At 42.2% G+C, this 19,729-nt stretch overlaps 1 protein-coding gene across 3 annotated transcripts in view; it reads left to right on the top strand.

Annotated features, from left to right (window-relative positions):
* GATA6 (GATA binding protein 6) overlaps positions 1 to 18,969 on the top strand; it is a 39,459-nt gene extending 20,490 nt beyond the window's left edge. For all 3 annotated transcript variants that reach the window (XM_040431917.1, XM_040431916.1, XM_040431915.1), the window contains 4 exons: positions 1,023 to 1,148; positions 2,140 to 2,233; positions 3,804 to 3,913; positions 17,817 to 18,969. In XM_040431917.1, the coding sequence (XP_040287851.1) occupies positions 1,023 to 1,148; positions 2,140 to 2,233; positions 3,804 to 3,913; positions 17,817 to 17,987 (501 nt within the window). In that variant the 3' untranslated portion in view covers positions 17,988 to 18,969. The remainder of the gene's footprint in view (positions 1 to 1,022; positions 1,149 to 2,139; positions 2,234 to 3,803; positions 3,914 to 17,816) is intronic.
* Positions 18,970 to 19,729: the final 760 nt, after the last annotated feature.

Below are 19,729 nucleotides of genomic sequence, written 5' to 3'. Positions count from 1 at the left end.
TTGCTACTTACATTGCTATTCCTTTATGACACCTAAGGCCAGCAGTCACCATCTATGATCTTTAGACTAGGTGCCCCTTCAGTTATATCCAGTGATCCATATTAGTTTCCTACTAGGGTGGTGCAGAAAATACCAGAGGCAAACTGAAGCTAGAACTGATCTCGTAGTTTTCTATGGGATTGTTCATGAATCTGGTACATTACCTGTGATCGTGGTCGGAGACAACTGATATATGTACACCCAGCCTAAGGCTAGGTTCACATCTCTGGTTTGGTATTCTAGTGGTCTGTTCCAGCAAAGGAGCAGACTACCGGAATTACCATATCTGCCATAGTTGGAAAATACCGGCCACCGCCAGATCCCTATTTACTATAAAGGGATCCAGCAGGTATCTGGTGGGTTTCCAGTATCAATGCCAACTTTCTTTCAGAAAGTATTTTTTCTAGAATTTATGCCAGTTCCCTGCCAAATCCCATTATATTGAATGAGGGTGTGGTGGTGCCCACAGGTGTCCAACTGTGCCACATACGGTAATTTCGGTAGTCTGCTCCTCTACCAAACAAAGATGTGAACCTAGCCTAACACTGGTAAGGTTTATAAGCCTGGACTACAGATTACCAAAAATAAGGGGTCAAAGGACTAAATGTTGTATTATCAGGAGGTCTGTCTGGAGATCTTCTCATTATAAAGAGGTGCATTGGCCCTGTGATCACCCGTGGTGCCATTATTTGCTTTCTTTCTTGGTAACCTATTGCATAAGATCAATCCTTGTTTGTTCTTTATTGCATTACAAGGACCTTTATCTCTGTTTTTTTAAAACAACCATTAATTTTACAGACAGCGATAACATATCTTAATACATTATTACTCACAGGTCCATTGATCTTTATACTGCTGTTAATTAGATTTATGGGAAATATTTAAGACCCTGGCAGCAAATGTTATAGTCCAATGATTGTCTCTTTAATCAGTTGAAATCTGACATTTACGGAAGTTCTTTTATTTCTTACCTGTTTATGCAGCCTTCTTCAAGGAGGATTGGGCTGTCTTGTGCCAACTGTCACACATCAACTACGACATTATGGCGCAGGAATACAGAGGGTGAGCCTGTATGCAATGCCTGTGGCCTGTACATGAAGTTACATGGGGTATGTTTTACTTTTTCTTGCTACATTTCTTTTGCTATAAGTCCTAATTTTCAATATATATCATATTATAGCTGTTGGAGCCTGTTAAAGGGTTTTTTGAACATTTTTTTTAACTGATGATCACCCGTCGATCAGCTATTTGAGAAGGCCGCAGCACTGGCAGTAGCATCGGGGCCTTCTCCAGCTTTTCCTAGACCAGTGATGTCACGTTCAGCAGTCACATGGCCTAGGCACAGCTCAGCCCCTATTGAAGTGAATGGGGCTGACCTGCAATACCAAGCACAACCAGTATACAATGTACTATGCTATGCTTGGTGAGCTGAGAGAAGGCAGTGGCCCGACTGTGAGCGGTGCCTTCTCAAACAGCTGATTGGCAGGGGTCCTGGGTGTTGGAGCCTCACCAATCCGATACTGATGACCTATTCTAAGGAGAGATCATCAGTATAAAAGTTTCAGAAAACCCCTTTTACTCCCAATTTTTTTGAAAGATATTAGTGATCACTTGTTCAACAGAATTTTTTCAATATTGTCAATTATGGGATTCTTCTACATTTACTAGGTATTGCACATGGACACTTGGGGTCTGTGCTTCATGTTCTGTAGGAAGTCATTAAAAATCTAAGCAGTGCCTCCCTCCTATATTTAATATCTACCTCTGTATATAAGCAACTATTGATGCAAATACGCTCTGTATAAATGTAGAGATTTAAGACATATAAGCAATGTTGCCCCCCTGGAGTAGAAGTCCAAATGATCCATAACAAATACCATGTTAAAAATTAGGGCACATTTAATATAATCTTTTTATAGTGATTTTTATGGAAAAATAGAGCCCTTCCAGGGTGTAAGCTTTGCAAAGGTGAATTGACAGGTTACAAGTCCATTTGTGGAAAACAGGACATTTTATATATTTAGGAAGCGGAATGTATTGTAGATTTATATTCCCTTTTATATATTTAGGAAGAATAATCTTGTATTCCTGTTCTTGCAGGTTCCTCGACCACTGGCTATGAAGAAAGAAGGGATCCAAACTAGAAAGCGAAAGCCAAAGAATCTAAATAAGTCAAAGTCCTCTTCTAGTAATGGTAGGTTGTACGTGTGTGTGTATATATATATATATATATATATATGTTTGAAAATGAAGACATTGAATCCATCTTCCAATAAAAGCAGTGTCATGAGTAAGGGTCTTTAATCCATGATCTGAAATGCGTAGACGTTGTTTGTGCTTATCTTGGATTTTACTGCTAGGAGGAATAAAGGTCATCGCTTTTATTGGAAGTTGGATTCAATCTCTTCATTTTCAAGTTGCCTTGTATGCCCTATTCTAGGCATTTCCATGCTTCCTAAATGAAGCAGGGGAGCGCTGCTGAGCTTTTTTTTTTAGACTATATATATATATATATATATATATATATATATATATATATAATTTTTTATATATATATACTGTATATATAATTTTTTTTCCGTTTATTGAATTTTTTCGTTTATATATATATAATGAATGGAATTTAAAAAAAGTTCACAAATAATTACATAAAGTGTGTTATTGAAGTGAAATATCTTACATTGTTGTCAGAGAGTAATGCCCCAGTAGACGTCTGCTTTCCTCTGCATGGTAAAACATAAACTGTGAATTTAGTTTATGACCTCTTGTGGGGAATATTTTATGTAAAGAAATACAAAATATGTAAAAACAATTTGCAGAAAAAATTAAATGCAAATACAACGAAGAGAAAAAAAAACGAACCAAAATAATACTGAAACCAACATTGATCCAGCAAAACATTACATATCACGTCAAAGCAAACTAATGAAATTAGGGAACCTTTTGAAACATTTTTTAAAATAATTTACTCCTGCTAAATTGTTGAAGCTTGCAGTTCCATTCCTTTGTTAAAGAACTGTGACATCCTATGCTTCAGTTTGCATAATGATGCTGCTGCCACCAGAGAAAGATCTCGGTCTTCACTTTGTATTGTTATGGATGGTTTGCAGATGCCTTCATATCCTCCAGCTGAGCCCTCTAGTGCTAAACCTATGCAAATAGAAGGATAGGGTATCGGGGCAGAATAGCTGGAGAAAATAAATACATACAAAAATGTCAGAAACCATGTAAATCATATCTATTATTCTGCACTCAAGTTCAAAGCTATTGGCCACATTTTCTCTGAAAGGGGCTTTCTGGTATTTTCATATTGATGGCATATCCTCAGGATAGGTTCTCAAGATGATCGGTGGGGGTCCTACTCCCGGTAACCCTACCGATCAGCTGTTCAAAGAGGCCGTAGAGCTCACGTTAATCAGTCACATGGCAGGTGCTACTCAGTCCCATTGAAGTGAATGGCGCTCAGCTGCGATATCAAGCACAGCTGCTATCAAATGGACGTCGCTGTTCTTGGTAAGCGGGAAGGATGCAGCAACACTCACTAGAGGATTCAGCAGGGGTGCCGGGAGTCAGACCCCTTTCATTCTCATATTGATGACCTATCCTGAGGGTAGGCAATCAATATCAAAATCCTGGAAAACCCTTTTAAGCCATGTACAGTGGCGACAAAATAAAAAAAAAATGAATTTCCTGTAGCTCCTGTGATATATCTATAAACCACCACGTACATCAAAATCTTATTATAGCGTATATGTCATTTCTAGGTACTGGTAACCACCAAATCCCTATGACTCCGACTTCCACAACGTCATCCACAAACTCTGACGACTGTGTAAAGAACGGTTCTCCTAACAATCAGAGCACAGCTTCTGGGGTAAGTGTCATACGATAACATAAGAATACAACACAACGTCTTATCTTTCCCACTATCTTATCTTGAGGAAGTTATCTCGGCAAACATTTAGCTTTCAATGTCTGATAGCATGTATGCAAGAAAATCATAAGTCATAACCAAGCCAATATAAAAAGTAGGATTCTGTTTCAATTTGGTTAAGTTGTATCTAAAAGATAAGTGCCTAATTGCTAGTCATACACACAATGACTTTTTATTTCTATATTTTATTTTAAAACAGTCATGGTTTTTGTGACCTTTGACACAATCCTTTTCATTGGTTTTTACTTCTTTTAAAATTGTTTTATCATGGAGGAAACCCTATTCCAAATGTAACATTTATTACTGCTCCTGTCTTCTGAGGAACCCCTAAGCAGGTTCCAGGGCTAGCTGAATTCCAACCTTAAAGGGAACTAACGGTCCAGTCCCCTACTGAGTAGATGAATGCTCTATGTTTATAATCAATTAAAACAGACCGGATTCAAGAATCTGAACCTCTTTAAGAAATCTTTACTACAGTATAACCAATGAGAACTAAGAAAAACATTTCATTGCAAGTTTAGGGTGCATTCACACAACCACATGTATTTTGCGGTCTGCAAAAATATGGATGACATCCATGTGACGTTCATGTTGCATCAGTTTTTTTTTGTCTGTGGATCCATTTTAACAATGCCTATTGACAAGAATAGGACATGTTCTATATTTTTTGTGGGACTACAGACATATGGATGTAGACAGCACACTGTGCGCTGTCAGTATCTTTTGCGGACTCATTGATATGAATGGGACTGCATCCAATCAGCAAAAAATGTGGATCGGATGCGGACCAAAAATACGGGACCTTAGATAGATATGATTCTTATATGAGGTCATCAGCAAACCGAATCACGTACTAGGAAGCAAATATTTTGAGATGAACCGCCATAACACTATAAGGGTATGATGCAGTGGATTCTCCTTTTTTTTTTTTTATCCCCCTCTGATTTTGGTTTCCAAAACTTCAGAAATTCTGACTATGTGGATGCAACCTGGGGCACCCTGGTCCTGTGGGATCCAGAATGTTGTATAAGGAATCTCACAAGTAGACAATGAGAGAAACAGAAAAATGATTCATCATTACATTTACAACGTGCATATTGGCTAGTTATATTAAGTGTGATGCTTCCATGTTTTATTCCATTCTGTAACGCTTTTTATTCATACATATAGAGACTCTCAGGATTATGGACATATACAAATAACAGAGCTCAGTAAAAGTAAAGGAATGCTAAAAGAATTCAGTGTTTAGGGCACTAAATGGATTTATTGCAAAACAGTTCCAAGTACTGAAGGACTCTGGCTTAGATCTATTCACTAGAAAGTTGTGTCAGCAATTTTATCTTCATACCACAGATATTTTATCTACACGCCCAAACCATATTCACTATGACGCTTCGCTGTGTATCAAAGGCAAAAATATAGATTTTTGCTGTATGTTGATCCATATTAAAACAGCAGGAGATCATCATCACAATAATTAAAAGAATTCATTGAATTATTTACATTAAAACCTAGATGGTTACATTATCAAGATTATTGATAATTCTTTCTGTCTCTCGAGGTGGAAAATAAAATGCACCAACCCTCCTAAAGGGCACACTAAGGCCACTTTCACACAGTCAGTGTTTGATCCATGATTTCCATCAAAGGTTGTGAGCCAAAACCAGGAATGGAGGCTACACAGAGATAAGGTATAATGGAAATATTTGCTCCTGTTTTTAGTTTTTTACCTGTACCTGGTTTTGGTTCACAATCACTGCTGGAAATCACTTATCACACACTGACCATTGACTGTGTGCCTATAGTCTCAGTATTATAGTAACGCATAGTAGAGTAAAGCAGGGTATATAGGCACCTGAATAGCGTCACTGTGCCAAAAATTGGTGCACTTTATTTTGAACATTTTGTACCAAAGGAAGCCGACCAGTAGGTGGCATAAAGTTAGACAAAAATGTCTTGCCATGCACCAACTTTATTCACGTTGTTCCAGCAGGCTGTTCGAGCAGAGAACAGCCTACCGGAGCTATCTGTGTCTGGCATTGGCAGATGTTACGGGAATGCCGCCGACCCTATTGACTATAATGTGTCCTTCTTTTGATGCAACCCATAATTTTATTGGCCTTGGCAGCAGCTGCCTGATACTAGTTGCTAGAAACCGGGGGCGCTATACTTGTATAACGTGGGATTATTTAACGGTTACCCGGCTGTCAGTGTTAGTTTATTACCACTTCTGTATATTCCTTCAGTTGGTGCATAGTGCTTAATGAGCTCTAAGCAATGATTAGATGAGTCGGCTAAGCCGCTTCCTTTACTGTACCCAGTGATCATGTTATTGCTGGATGTCTCAGGCACAGCAGAGCTGCTGGGTCTTAGCAGACCCTGATCAGCTCTGCCTGTGTCAAATGCTCCCACAGGGAGGGCTGTTTTCTCTGTAACCAGGGCTCCTTTGGATGACCTTATCTCTGGGTAGGCTTCACTACAGGTTTTGGCTCACAATAACTGATGGAAATAACTGATCAAATAACTGGTGTGACCTCAGCGTTAGGGCTCATGCACACGATCATATGTATTTAGCAGTCCGCAAAAAACAGATCTGCAAAAAATACGGATTACGTCCATGTGCATTCCATATTTTGCGGGACAGAACAGCTGGACCCTAATAGAACAATTCTATCCTTGTCCGTAATGCGGACAATAATAGGGCATGTTCTATTTTTTTTGCAGAACGGAAATACAGACATACGGAAACTGAATGGACATGTAGTAAGTTCAGTTTTTTTTGCGGTTCCATTGAAATAAATGGTTCTGCATACGGTCTTAAAAAAAACCCCGGAATGAACATGGAAAGAAAATACGTTCGTGTGCATGAGCCCTTAAACGAGAAAAAAAAATGCCCACAACGACTAAAACAGTCACCATTATCACCCTATTCATGTGAAAATATATTATGTAGCAAAACGACCAACAGAATTTATTTTGTTTGATACATCAGACACCCGCGGCTAATGTCCACAACTGGTGGTAATGCTAGTAGTGGACTTTTAAACCTTCAGATGCTGTGGTCAAACGTGACCACAACATCTGGACACACTAAAACCTAGAAGTGTGCACTTCCAGGTTGCTATGGCTCCCCCCGGCGTGGTTTAGGGGAAGCCGGAGTGTGTGTGCGGCAGCCCCTGTCCTCCTGTGTGACAGGAGGTTACAGCACATTAGTTCCTATGGAGCCCCTGTCTGTTGCAGGGCTCCATAGGAACATAGTATAATTCCCATAGAAATAATGCATTAGAATCTATGAAAGAAGCAATCTAATGTTTGCTTTTTAGAAAAAAAATGTGTAAAAATAAATAAATGTTTTTTTTTTTATATAAAAATTTTATTCACCCCCCTTTCCCCAAAATAAAAAAATAAATAAAAAAAACGCCTGTACTATTAAATATTTATCCCATACAGAAAATGGCAAAACGTCAATATGGCTGATTTGCAGTTTTTTGATTGCTTCTCCTCCCACAAAAAAATTAAATGAAAAGTGATCAAAAAGTAGTACACCATAGTGCTAGGGGGCTCGAGCCAAACACCTCGGGATGCACAATGGAAGTCAATGAGAGAACCCGAGCATTAAACCAGGCACCCCCTGCTCTGAAGAGGGGAGGGTGTATGGTTCATACGAAAAGTTCCTAAATTGATGGAAACACCACTGAAATGGTTCGGGAACAGCATGGGGTGGATGTCTGGCTGCATCTTGGACTCCCAGGTCGCTGCTGGGAACGATGTTGTCCGAGTAGTACGCCACTTTTACAGGCTGGTGATGGATCATGTGATGGACCATGTGATGAGCGCAGTGACGTCACCAAAGGCCCTTTTCTCCCAGGTCCTCAAAGAATAAGAAAGAAGACAAGCCAGGCTGCGCCGAAAAAGGGGATGAGGTAAGTTTAATTATTATTTTTTTTTTTAACCCCTCTATCCCTAATTTACTTAGCATTCTGTATGAAGAATGCTATTATTTTCCCTTATAACCATGTTATAAGGAAAAATAGTAAAGATCAGGTCCCCATCCCGATTGTCACCTAGCAAACATGCGTGAAAATCGCGCCTCATCCGCAGCCCCCCGTTCACTTCTATGGGGCCTGCATTGCGTGAAAAACGCACAATATAGAGCATGCTGCCATTTTCACCGAACGCACAAGTGATGCGTGAAAATCACAGCTCATGTGCACAGCCCCATAGTAATAAATGGGTCCGGATTCAGTGCGGGTGCAATGCGTTCACCCCACGCATTGCACCCGCGTGGAAAACTCGCCCGTATGAAAGAGGCCTTAGGAAACATTCTTTCCTGTATATTTACTTGTATATAAAGTGCAAGTGCTGCCAAAAATTACAAGGAAGAGGCACTCCGATACAACCTGTATATCACATAAAGGAGGGCCTCATTCACATTGTGGTACAATTGTTCAGGTAGTGGGACTCCTACACTCATAAAGCCTATGCACTAAGTGAAAGGGCTGCCAAAAATTACAAGGAACCAACGTTTCATTACACCCTTTATTACACATAAAGGAGGGCATCATACACCATTAAAAAATTATGATTGATGGCCTGCTGGTGAGCTGACAATCTAAAAAATTATATGCGAGGGCCTGCAGGTGAGCTGACCCTGTAAAAGATTTTAGGTGCGGGCCTGCTGATGAGCTGACCCTGTAAAACATTATATGCAAGAGCCTGCAGGTGAGCTGACCTTGTAAAAGATTGTAGGTGAGGGCCTGCTGGTGAACTGACCCTCTAAAAAATTATATGCGTGGGCCTGCACCTGAGCTGACCCTATAAAAGATTTTAGGTGCGGGCCTGCTGGTGAGCTGACCCTGTAAAACATTATATGAGGGCATGCAGGTAAGCTGACCCTGTAAAAGATTGTAGGTGAGGGGCTGCTGGTGAGCTGACCCTGTAATAGATTATATGCGAGGGCCTGCAGCTGAGCTGACTCTCTAAAAAATTATATACGAGGGCCTGCAGGTGAGCTGACCCTGTAAAATTTTATATGCGAGGGCATTATATGCAATGAATAAGCATGTTGATATGATGGAAGAGGAGGAGGAGGATGAGAAAAGGAACATTCAACCATATACCCTTGTTTGTGGTGGAAGGGGTGCATGGGAATACAGTGTATTCAGTACATTATAAACAACACATTTAAAGTGCCTTTATGTTCAGCCGCTTTCCTCTGGTGGAGTCGAGAAGTCGTGGTCAATCAATCCTTGTTCATTTTTATAAGAGTTAACCTGTCAGCATTTTCAATTGACAGGCGGATATGCTTATCTGTTATAATGCCACCAGCAGCACTAGATACCCACTCAGACAAAACGCTGGCAGCAGGGCAGGCCAGCACCTCCAAGGCGTAGAGCGCCAGTTCGTGCCACGTGTCCAGCTTGGATACCCAGTAGTTGTAAGGCACTGAGGGATCATTTAGGATGCTGTGTACTCCCTTCCCCATCTTCCAAAATGTTTCCCTCCTTGTCACAGTAGGCCGTGGATCAGGGTGAGGGTGCTGGTGGGGTGTCATGAAACTGTCCTAGGCTTTAAAGTGTGTTGCCCTGCCTCTGTTGGAACTGCTGTGTGTTCTCCTGGTCTCCCCTCCTAAGTTTCCCAAGGAACTACGGACTCTGCCGCCAGCGTTGTCAGATGGAAATTTTTTGGAGCAATTTTTCAACAAGGTCCTTCTGGTATTACACCGGTTTGCTCGTCCTCTCCACCAGAAGAATGAGAGATGAGAAGTTCTCTTTGTAGCGGGGGTCGATAAGGGTGAACAACTAGTAATCCGTATTGTTAAAATGCGTATAACGCGCGGGTCGCTGGAAAGGCAGCCTAACATGAAGTCAGCCATGTATGCCAGAGTACCAACAGGCAAGACTTCGTTGTCCTCCTCAGGAGGATGACTCTCAATCTCCTCATCACTTTCCTCCTCTTCTGCCTACCCACGCAGAACAGATGGAATTAAACTTCCATTTGTACTACCATCTGTAGCGGAGGCAACCGTCTCCTGCTTCTCCTCCTCCTCTTAATCGTCCAATTCGCGCTGAGAAGACGAACTGAGGGTGGTCTGGCTATCACCCTGCATATCGTCCTCCCCCATTACCACCTCTTCCACATGCAAAGTGTTGTCCTTAAAGAGGACCTTTCACCGATTATTACAATGTGAACTAAGTATACAGACATGGAGAGCGGCGCCCGGGGATCTCACTGCACTTACTATTATCCCTGGGCGCCGCTCCGTTCTCCCGCTATGCCCTCCGGTATCTTCGGTCACTAAGTTATTGTAGGCGGAGTCTGCCCTTGTTCTGCTGTAGCGCTGGCCAATCGCATTGCAGAGCTCACAGCCTGGGAGAAAAGAACCTCCCAGGCTGTGAGCTCTGCGCTGCGATTGGCCAGCGCTACAGCAGAACAAGGGCAGACTCCGCCTACAATAACTTAGTGACCGAAGATACCGGAGGGCATAGCGGGAGAACGGAGGGCATTGCAGAGCTCACAGCCTGGGAGAAAAGAACCTCCCAGGCTGTGAGCTCTGCGCTGCGATTGGCCAGCGCTACAGCAGAACAAGGGCTGACTCCGCCTACCATAACTTAGTGACTGAAATCTCCAAATCTCGCCTACCATAACTTAGTGACCGAAGATACCGGAGGGCATAGCGGGAGAACGGAGCGGCGCCCAGGGATAATAGTAAGTGCAGTGAGATCCCCGGGCGCCGCTCTCCATGTCTGTATACTTAGTTCACATTGTCATAATCGGTGAAAGGTCCTCTTTAATTGTGAGCAGCGAGCGTTTGAGTAGACACAGAAGTGGGATGGTTACGCTGATAATAGCATTATCGCCGCTCACCATCTGTGTTGATTCTTCAAAGTTTCTTAAAACCTCACAGAGGTCAGACATCCATGCCCACTCCTCACTTGTGAATAGCGGAAGCTGACTGGAAAGGCGATGACCATGTTGCAGCTGGTATTCCACTACTGCCCTCTGCTGCTCACAAAGCATGGCCAACATGTGGAACGTGGAGTTCCAGAGCATGCTCACGTCGCACAACAGCCGGTGAGCTGGCAATTTCCAGCGCTGCTGCAGCGTTGACAAACCGACTGAAGCTGTCGATGACTTGCGGAAAAAATGCACACACGCGGTGCACCTTCACCAGTAGCTCAGGCAAATTGGGGTAGGTCTTGAGAAACCGCTGAAGTTTAAGATGTGGGCTAGGCATAGGATGTGTGTGAGCTTGCCGAGCTCCAAAGCGGCCACCAAATTACGGTCATTATCAGACACATCCATCCGTGGTCCTAGGTTGAGTGGCGAGAGCCACAGCTTAGTCTGGTCTCTTATCCCCTGCCACAGCTCTGTGGCGGTGTGCTGTTTGTCACCTAAGCAGATCAGCTTCAGCACGGCATGTTGATGCTTCCCCACTGCAGTGCTACCGACTGATGGCTGAGTGGTGGCGCACGCGGATTATTTAGAGGTGGAAGTGGAGAAGGAGGCGGAGGAGGAGAATTGGGGGGTTGGAGCCGCGGAAACCCTGTGGCAGCGGAAACCCTGATGGAATTAGGGCCCGCAATCCTTGGTGTCGGTAGCACCTGTGCCATCCCAGGGTACGACTCGTTCCCCCGGCCTCCACAATGTTCACCCAGTGTGCGGTCAGGGAAATGTAGCATCCCTGGCCGAATGAACTTGTCCATGTATCCGTGGTTAAGTGGACCTTCCCTGTAACTGCGTTGGTCAGGGCACGTGTGATGTTACGGGACACATGTTGGTGTAAGGTGGGCATGGCACACCTTGAAAAATAGTGGCGGTTGGGGACTGCGACATCAGGCCACGGAAGGCCTCAGTGTCCACAAGCCTAAATGGCAACATTTCCAGGGCCAGTAATTTTGAAAGTTGTGCATTTAGTACTATGGCCTGTGGGTGGGTGGATGGGGATTTGCGCTTGCGTTCAAATTCCTAGGGTAAGGACATTTGTACGCTCCGTTGGGACACGGAAGTGGATGTGGTCGCTGATGGTGCTTGCGAAGGTCCAGGTGCAGGGCGGGATGCATCCGGGCCTGCGCCTTTGACAGAGGACTGGCCAGCACGTAACACAGGGGAAGAGGAGGCAGTGGTGTGACCCGCAGACACAGACTGTGGACCCAGGCGTTCGGCCCACTTATTACAGTGTTTAGATGCCATGTGGCGGATCATGCTGGTGGTGGTGAGGTTGCTAGTGTTCACGCCCCGACTCATTTTGGTATGGCACAGGTTGCAAAGTACTATTCTTTTGTCGTCCGCACTTTCCTCAAAAAAGCGCCATACTACAGAACACCTACCCCTTGGCAAGGGAGATTTCTGCAAGGGGGTGCTCCGTGGAACAGTTGCGGGCCTGTTTGGTGTGGACCGCGCCTTCTCCCTTTTGCCACCCCACTGCCTCTTCCAGCCTGTTGCGGTGCAGCAGATCCCTCCCCCTCTGTACTGCTGTCATCGCTCGGCTTTCCACCTTCCCAGGTTGGGTCAGTGACTTCATCGTCCACCACCTTCTCTTCCACTTCCTCACTCTGCTCATCCTCGTGACTTGTTGACCTATCCACAACCTCAGTGATTGACAACTGTGTCTCATCCTCTTCATCACCCTCTTGACAGTAATTGACTTATTGGCAACTGTGTCTCATCATCATCATCCACCTCATTAAACACTAATTGCTGTTCCCCACCGTCATCTTCTTGTGACTGGAGATGCTCAAGAGTTTGGGAATCAGGGCACAAGATCTGTCCCTCTTCAAGCGTGCTTGGCGAGAGGGCCAAATCAAGGAATGGCGCAGAAAATAGCTCCTCAGAATATCCGAGTGTGGAATCACTTGTTTTCCCAGGACTCTCCATGGTGGGAGGAAGGAGGATCAGGGTCAGGATTGTGTTGACCAGACTACCGAGACTGGACTTGGTGGAAGACAGGGTGGTGCTTAAGCGACTGGAAGCATTATCTGCTGCAATCCAACCGACCACCTGGTTGCACTGGTTTGACTTCAAAAGTGGTGTTTGCGCCGTCCTGCAAACTGGGACATGAAGCTAGGTATCGTGGATTATTGTTTTTCTTGTGCTCTGGCAGCAGGCAAAGTTTAAACGCGCCCAGGGCCACGGCCTCTACGTGCACCATCAGCATCACGGCCACTTCCCCGTCTCTTACTGCTCGCCTTCTTCATATTAAATGTTATATATGCTTGAAAGTATGTCACACGTACAGTAGCGTAGGATTTGGAAGTGTATGCGCAAATTTTTTTAAAAAGGTATTTGGGATGTGGAAACGTCACACAGGAGATATGCCACAGATAATGTCAATGCTGTCACCAGCGACTAATAACAAATTACAGGGAATGTCACAGGTATTTGGGATGAGGAAACGTTATACAGGAGAGGTACTACCGGTAATCTCACTGTCCAAAGCGTCTACGTAAAAAGTACACTATATGTCACAGATACATTTTTTAAGTGCACACTTTACACTGGAGATGTGGCATTTGTAATGTCACTGTCAGAAGCGGACACCGTCTATTGAAAAAGTTCACTGGATGTCACAGATATTTTTGGGATGTGCACACTTTACACTGGAGATGTGGCGCAGCTAATGGCACTGTCAGAAGCGGACACCGTCTACGGAAAAAGTACACTGGATGTCACAGAGATTTTTGGGATGTGCACACTTTACATAGGAGATGTGGCGCAGCTAATGTCACTGTCCGCAGCAAACACCAGTTACGGGAAAAGTACACTAGATGTCACAGATTCTTTTTGGATGCGCACACTTTACACTGGAGATGTGGCACAGCTAATGCCGCTGTCTGCAGCGGCCTAACTATTGTATGCTATTTAGCACAGGATGCGCTAAAAATAGATATTGCTGCCACACACAACAGTCCTTTGAAGGACTTTTGATTCTGTAAAGTTTTAGCTATTTAGCACAGGTTGCGCTAAGGATATAGATTGCTGCTGCCACACACAATAATCCGGAAAAGGACTTTTGGGTCCCTGAAGTTTTAAAAATATTAGGTAAAAATATTCTTAAATCACTCCCTACACTGTCTGTCCCTTCCTCAGCACAGCACTCCCTGACTAATAATGAGCCGAACATGCGTCATCGGGTGCTATATAGCACAGGATGACGCGTTCCGGCCAGCCAATCACTGTAATGGCAGCAGCCAACATGGCTACGACATTACAGTGAGGGCAGTACCTACCTGCACGTCTATTGGCTGCGTAGCAGCCAAGAAACTTGCGGGGCGGAGACTTGAGCATTGCGCTCGCGCACATGCGGTATTCGGCCGAATACCGCCATGTGCCAAACATCGAAAGGCTCGAGCCAAACTGGTGTTCAGCCGAGCATGCTCGATCATCACTAGTACACACCCCAAATTGGTAAAGTACAGATCACCCCACGAAAAATGAGCCCCACACAGCTCCATAAACATAACAAAAAAAAAGTCTGAATATGGAGACGAAACTAATTATTTTTTTTTCAAGGTTTTCTTTTTTTTTTTCTAGTATAAAAACCCAAGAAAAACTATGCATATGTGGTATTTCCGTAATCAAACCTACTTGGAGAATGAAAGTAACTGGTCAGTTTTACTGTAAAGAGAATGCTGTAAAAGAAAAACCCATGCGTTTTTTTTCCCTATCTCACCTCCTTTGGGATTTTTTTTCAGCTTCGTGCTATATTGTATGTAATATTAAATGGTGGAATTGGAAATTGCAATTTGTCCCCCAAACAACAAGCCCTCATATGGCTATGTGAACGGAAAAATAAAAAAAGTTATGGCACTAGAAAGGCAGGGAGTAAAAAACGTAAATGCAAAAATGAAAAAAAAAAAACAACTCCAGGGCTGAAAGAATAAAGAGCTATAGTTTGACTTTTAGATTTAGTATACATTTTACTGCAAATAAAGCTAAAAAAAACTCCGAAAACTAAATAAAATTTTTGGTAGTCACACAATAAAAAAGTAAGGGCCGTTAAACCACCACATGTGCTAAATCATGAAAAAGCATTTTCAGGCCTGGTCATTAGGGAACAACCGCAAGGAATGGCCGCACTGTGGTAGAATTCCATCTTGTTAACCAATGAAGACCGTGCTGTTTAGTTGGTCTGCATTGTTAATGGCTGCGTGGTATTGAAGGTGCAGCGGGTCCATTAACAATGCAGACTGACAAAACAGTGCACTCATTGGTTTTAACAAGAGCCAGCTGCATCCCGTACGGGCACTTGATACTCAACCTCAGCCATGACTGCGACGTGTGGTTGTACCCTAAAAGGATTAATTTAGTGCTGTAATGCATTATAGGCATCTGAATATCTTTATATGAAGATTATATATCATCCCCAACATGACTGAGTCGTTTGGTTGTACCCTAAAAGGATTAATTCAGTGCTGTAATGCATTATAGGCATCTGAATATCTTTATATGAAGATTATATATCATCCCCAACATGACTGAGTCGTTTGGTTGTACCCTAAAAGGATTAATTCAGTGCTGTAATGCATTATAGGCATCTGAATATCTTTATATGAAGTTTTTCCTTTAAGATTACTATATGACACTTACTAACATAGCCTATGTTGAAATTCTGCACCATTTTCTAAATTTTATAATGTATGCCCCCTTGTTTACACAGTCTTTTGTGCTGCCCACTCAGAGGTCCTGTCCATAAAATGGCCGTTGATGGTGGGTCATGTGACCAGGCAGATCACCTCTATGTGATGCTTCCTCCAGTCCAATACACTGCACCTGCCATGTTGGAAGTTTAATGCAGGTGCACTGTGTTTGAATGAAGGAGACATCACATGTTGGTGATTTGTCTGGTCACATGACCCACCATCAGCAGCCATTTTATGGACAGGACCTCTGTATGGACGGCACAGAAGGAGGATTTCTTGTGAAATATAGAAAATGGTGCAGAATTTTAACAAAGGCTATATTAGTAAGTGCCGTATAATCATCTCACATATACATTGGTTAATAGTAACTAGAAAGTGGCCAACCCCTTTAAGTAACTATTTTACCTTTTGAACTTGGGTGGGGGAATACAGTTAATCAATGACCTATAAATGGCACTATGTGACTTCATATCATTGGCCGATGGCTGCAATTCCATAGTTAGTAGATCCTTCTTTCAAATCTTGATGCCATAATTTACAGTGACAACTTAAGTATAGCCGCATTGAATTCCTAGCAGAGAGCGCCTGATATGTCTGGCTCTGTGAACTCCTCAGAGAAAAAAGAAAACACGTCTATCTTGAAGTTCTGAGTTTGGAATCCTTTGCTTGAAGTATCAGATATTGTTGAGCAACTTAACAACTATATTTCTAGAGGAACATAAATAGAAATAAATGTAGATAATAGGTCATATTCTAACTCGCACATATATTTACCCCTCACAATACGTTATTTGATGCAATATAACCTTAGGGAAATCCTGTGTGTCAGTCTAGGCGGTCATATTGTGGTCTAAATAACGGAGGATGTATTGTGTCTATTTCAAACAAACCTTTTAAAAAAAAAGAAAGAAAAGAGAAAACTGTTGATTGTTGGCACAATGGGGCAGATTTATTAATCTGGGCATGCCATACAAACAGGGTGCAGGCACATATCCTGTTGATGAATGTGGCATAGGCTAGAAAGAATATCAGATTGGGCCTGGCACTGTTTTATAGCGAAGTGATAAATCTGTCCCTATGTGTAAATATATGGCAGATGTTTGCGCACCATATTTTATGACATATTTGCACCATTATAATCCAGTGTCTTTATAAAGTAATTAACAATTTTTTTTTTCTGTAGACTATAATCAATGATTTTCAGTCCACAACCTATTTTTTCCCCACTTTTTTGCAACCTTCAAAGTAAATAATTTTATTACTATGACTGTTTTTATTATAAAATGTATATATTCTTATGAAATAGCAGCAAACAGTTTTTGCATTCACCCAGGAAGAAACTTGTTCCTACGTTGTTACCACTATTTTACAAAATGAATATGATATAGACTTTAGGATCTGTTGAGTCATTCAGCTGTTTATAAGACAGAAAGCTGCTTAAGGCTACTTTCACACCTGCGTTTAGGTCGGATCCGTCTGGTATGTGCCCAGACGGATCCGCACCTATAATGCAAACGCTTAGATCCATTCAGAACGGATCCGTTTGCATTACCATGAACAAAAAAAAAAAAAAAATTTTTTTTTTTTGTTCATGATAATGCAAACGGATCCGTTTTGACTTTACATTGAAAGTCAATGGGAGACGGATCAGTTTGAAAATTGAGCCATACTGTGTCAACTTCAAACGGGTCCGTCCCCATTGACTTACATTGTAAGTCTGGACGGATCCGTTTGCCTCCGCACGGCCAGGCGGACACCTGAACGCTGCAAGCTGCGTTCAGGTGTCCGCCTGCTGAGCGGAACGGAGGACAAACGGAGCCAGACTGATGCATTCTGAGCGGATCCGCATCCATTCAGAATGCATTAGGGCTGGACGGATCCGTTCGGGGCCGCTTGTGAGCCCCTTCAAACGGAACTCACAAGCGGAGCCCCGAACGCTAGTGTGAAAGTAGCCTAACTCATTGACTTAAGAAATCACATTAGAAATGCAAATACTTACATCTGTTTAGATTGTAGGTATCTTTTTCTATTTTCACTTTTCTACACATTTTACCCTTATATTATCATAGTTGACAGCATAGATAAAACATCTATACCACACACAGCCTGTGAATGTCGTGTCTTAACCAAGTTAACATATTTACTGCTTACTGTCTTACCACCGATTTTTAATTTGTGTCCTTTTTATGTTCTTTTTGAAGGTTGGGTCATTGTTAATGTCTTCTCAGCAAAGTGGGAGCACAAGCCCAGCTAACAATGCACTAAAGTACACAGGGCAAGATGGGCTGTACTCAGCTGTCAGTTTGGGATCCCCCTCTGAAGTTGGCGGTTCTGTCCGACAAGATTCTTGGTGTGCCCTGGCCTTGGCTTGATAACTGTTGGAATGTTTTTTTGCTTCAGTAAACCTCCTCCTTGTACTTTTTAAAGCCAAGTCTGCAGATTTCCATGAAGACTACTTTATAATCCTTAGTGCCTTGGTTTATGTGGAGATTTATGGAGAACATTGTAAAACATCTATGCAAGAGGATTGAGACCAATATCTTTCGAGATCATGTTCTAAGAAGCCACTATTGAATGAACTTCCTAAACTGGATGATGCATTTACTCCTCATTAGAAGAAGGCCTTTATACTCCATCACACATGCTGCCTTGTGAAAAGACACTTGACCATGTTTTACTTTACAGGCTTCCAGTTGGTGAATCTCACTTTATTCCCTCATTTATCTTAAATGGCTAAATCCACTATTTCAACTTTTCTAATCATCTCAAGAAGTTTTTGCTTCTGTCACTCCTGTCCTACTCTATCCAGTAGAAGGAGATCACATTCTATTTTCTACAATTCAAGCCTGATTCTCCTTGTAGCAACATTAAACACAGCTTTACTTGACTTTGGCAGATTGTTGAAACCAGATATCATTCACTGGTTGCCAAACTAGGCTAGCTATGAGAATGCCAAATGGTCTTGAGGATAAATAGCTGCATATCCTCCTGGTTGTTGGGTTGTCTATTGTGTATGCACACATACAAAACTGAACCACAATAAAAAAATGTATTCATGTGTTTAGGGCTGATGAGAGTCGTGTGAGCAGGAATGGTGTTGGGTCGGTTTTCCATCAGATTTGGCTTCTCCCAAATGTAGATTATACATTTTTTTTAGAGAGGAAAGTAGCTTTCATAAATATAATGAAGAAAGTAGTACATGTGTTAATTACACTCTTACTTAAGACTTATACCCCACTAAACTCAACATCTGCCAACATTTGCACCAAGATTGCCACCAATCATGTGGGTCATCCTTATTTACTTTCTTCATCATTTGTCACAATTCATCTCCTCTTTATTTTCTCACGAAGAACCAAAACAAATGTTTCAACCACCCCTTATGTGTAAAGTCAAAGTTATAGTAACTATCTCATAGTAGCAGCTATTAAGGACAATATATACTATTTCTTGAGACATGACGATATCACATCAGTTCTGTTAGTATCGCAACACCAACGTCAATTAGGTTCAGGTCTATGACAAGGAGACTAAGTTACCATTCTGTACATTGTCACAGCAGATGAGAATGGCTTCCTCGATAGTGGACAATACAAAACATTAAGAAGGGTTCTGGAGGAGAGTTTACCTTGTTTCCTTTTCTAGGGCCTGTTCTCATTTATGATTACAAAGATGGAAAGAAGAGCGGATCTTCCTAACCAAGCCTAAGGGATATCAAGCACCAAGATCTAGGGTTCTTCAGTGTACCAATTACCAAAAACAACATTCGGGTGGAGGGTTTATCATTATTTGAGGTTTATGTATGTGACTGGATTGTTCAGTCCCTATGTGCATACAGGGTAGCAAATGATACTTTTTCTTCCACAATACAATATTTTTGTAAAGAGAAAAGTGCAATTGCCATTGCAGCAATCAGTGTTAAATCATTTACGTCAGATTTAACAACTTTTTGTATGGAATGTATACATTTTAACTTAATGGTACTTTAATAATTTAATAATAATGTTAAGCTGGCATTTTTATAACTTTCCCCCAATTTTGACAGGCGCCCCCTACTCCCCCAATCCCATTTCCTCAACAAGATTTAAATGAACATTTTGTGTTTATTTTTTTT

Source organism: Bufo bufo, chromosome 5 (assembly GCF_905171765.1).
Source record: "Bufo bufo chromosome 5, aBufBuf1.1, whole genome shotgun sequence".
Lineage (NCBI taxonomy): Eukaryota > Metazoa > Chordata > Amphibia > Anura > Bufonidae > Bufo > Bufo bufo.
The sequence above is the reverse complement of the archived record's forward strand: the minus strand, read 5'-3'. Positions and strand labels throughout refer to the sequence as shown.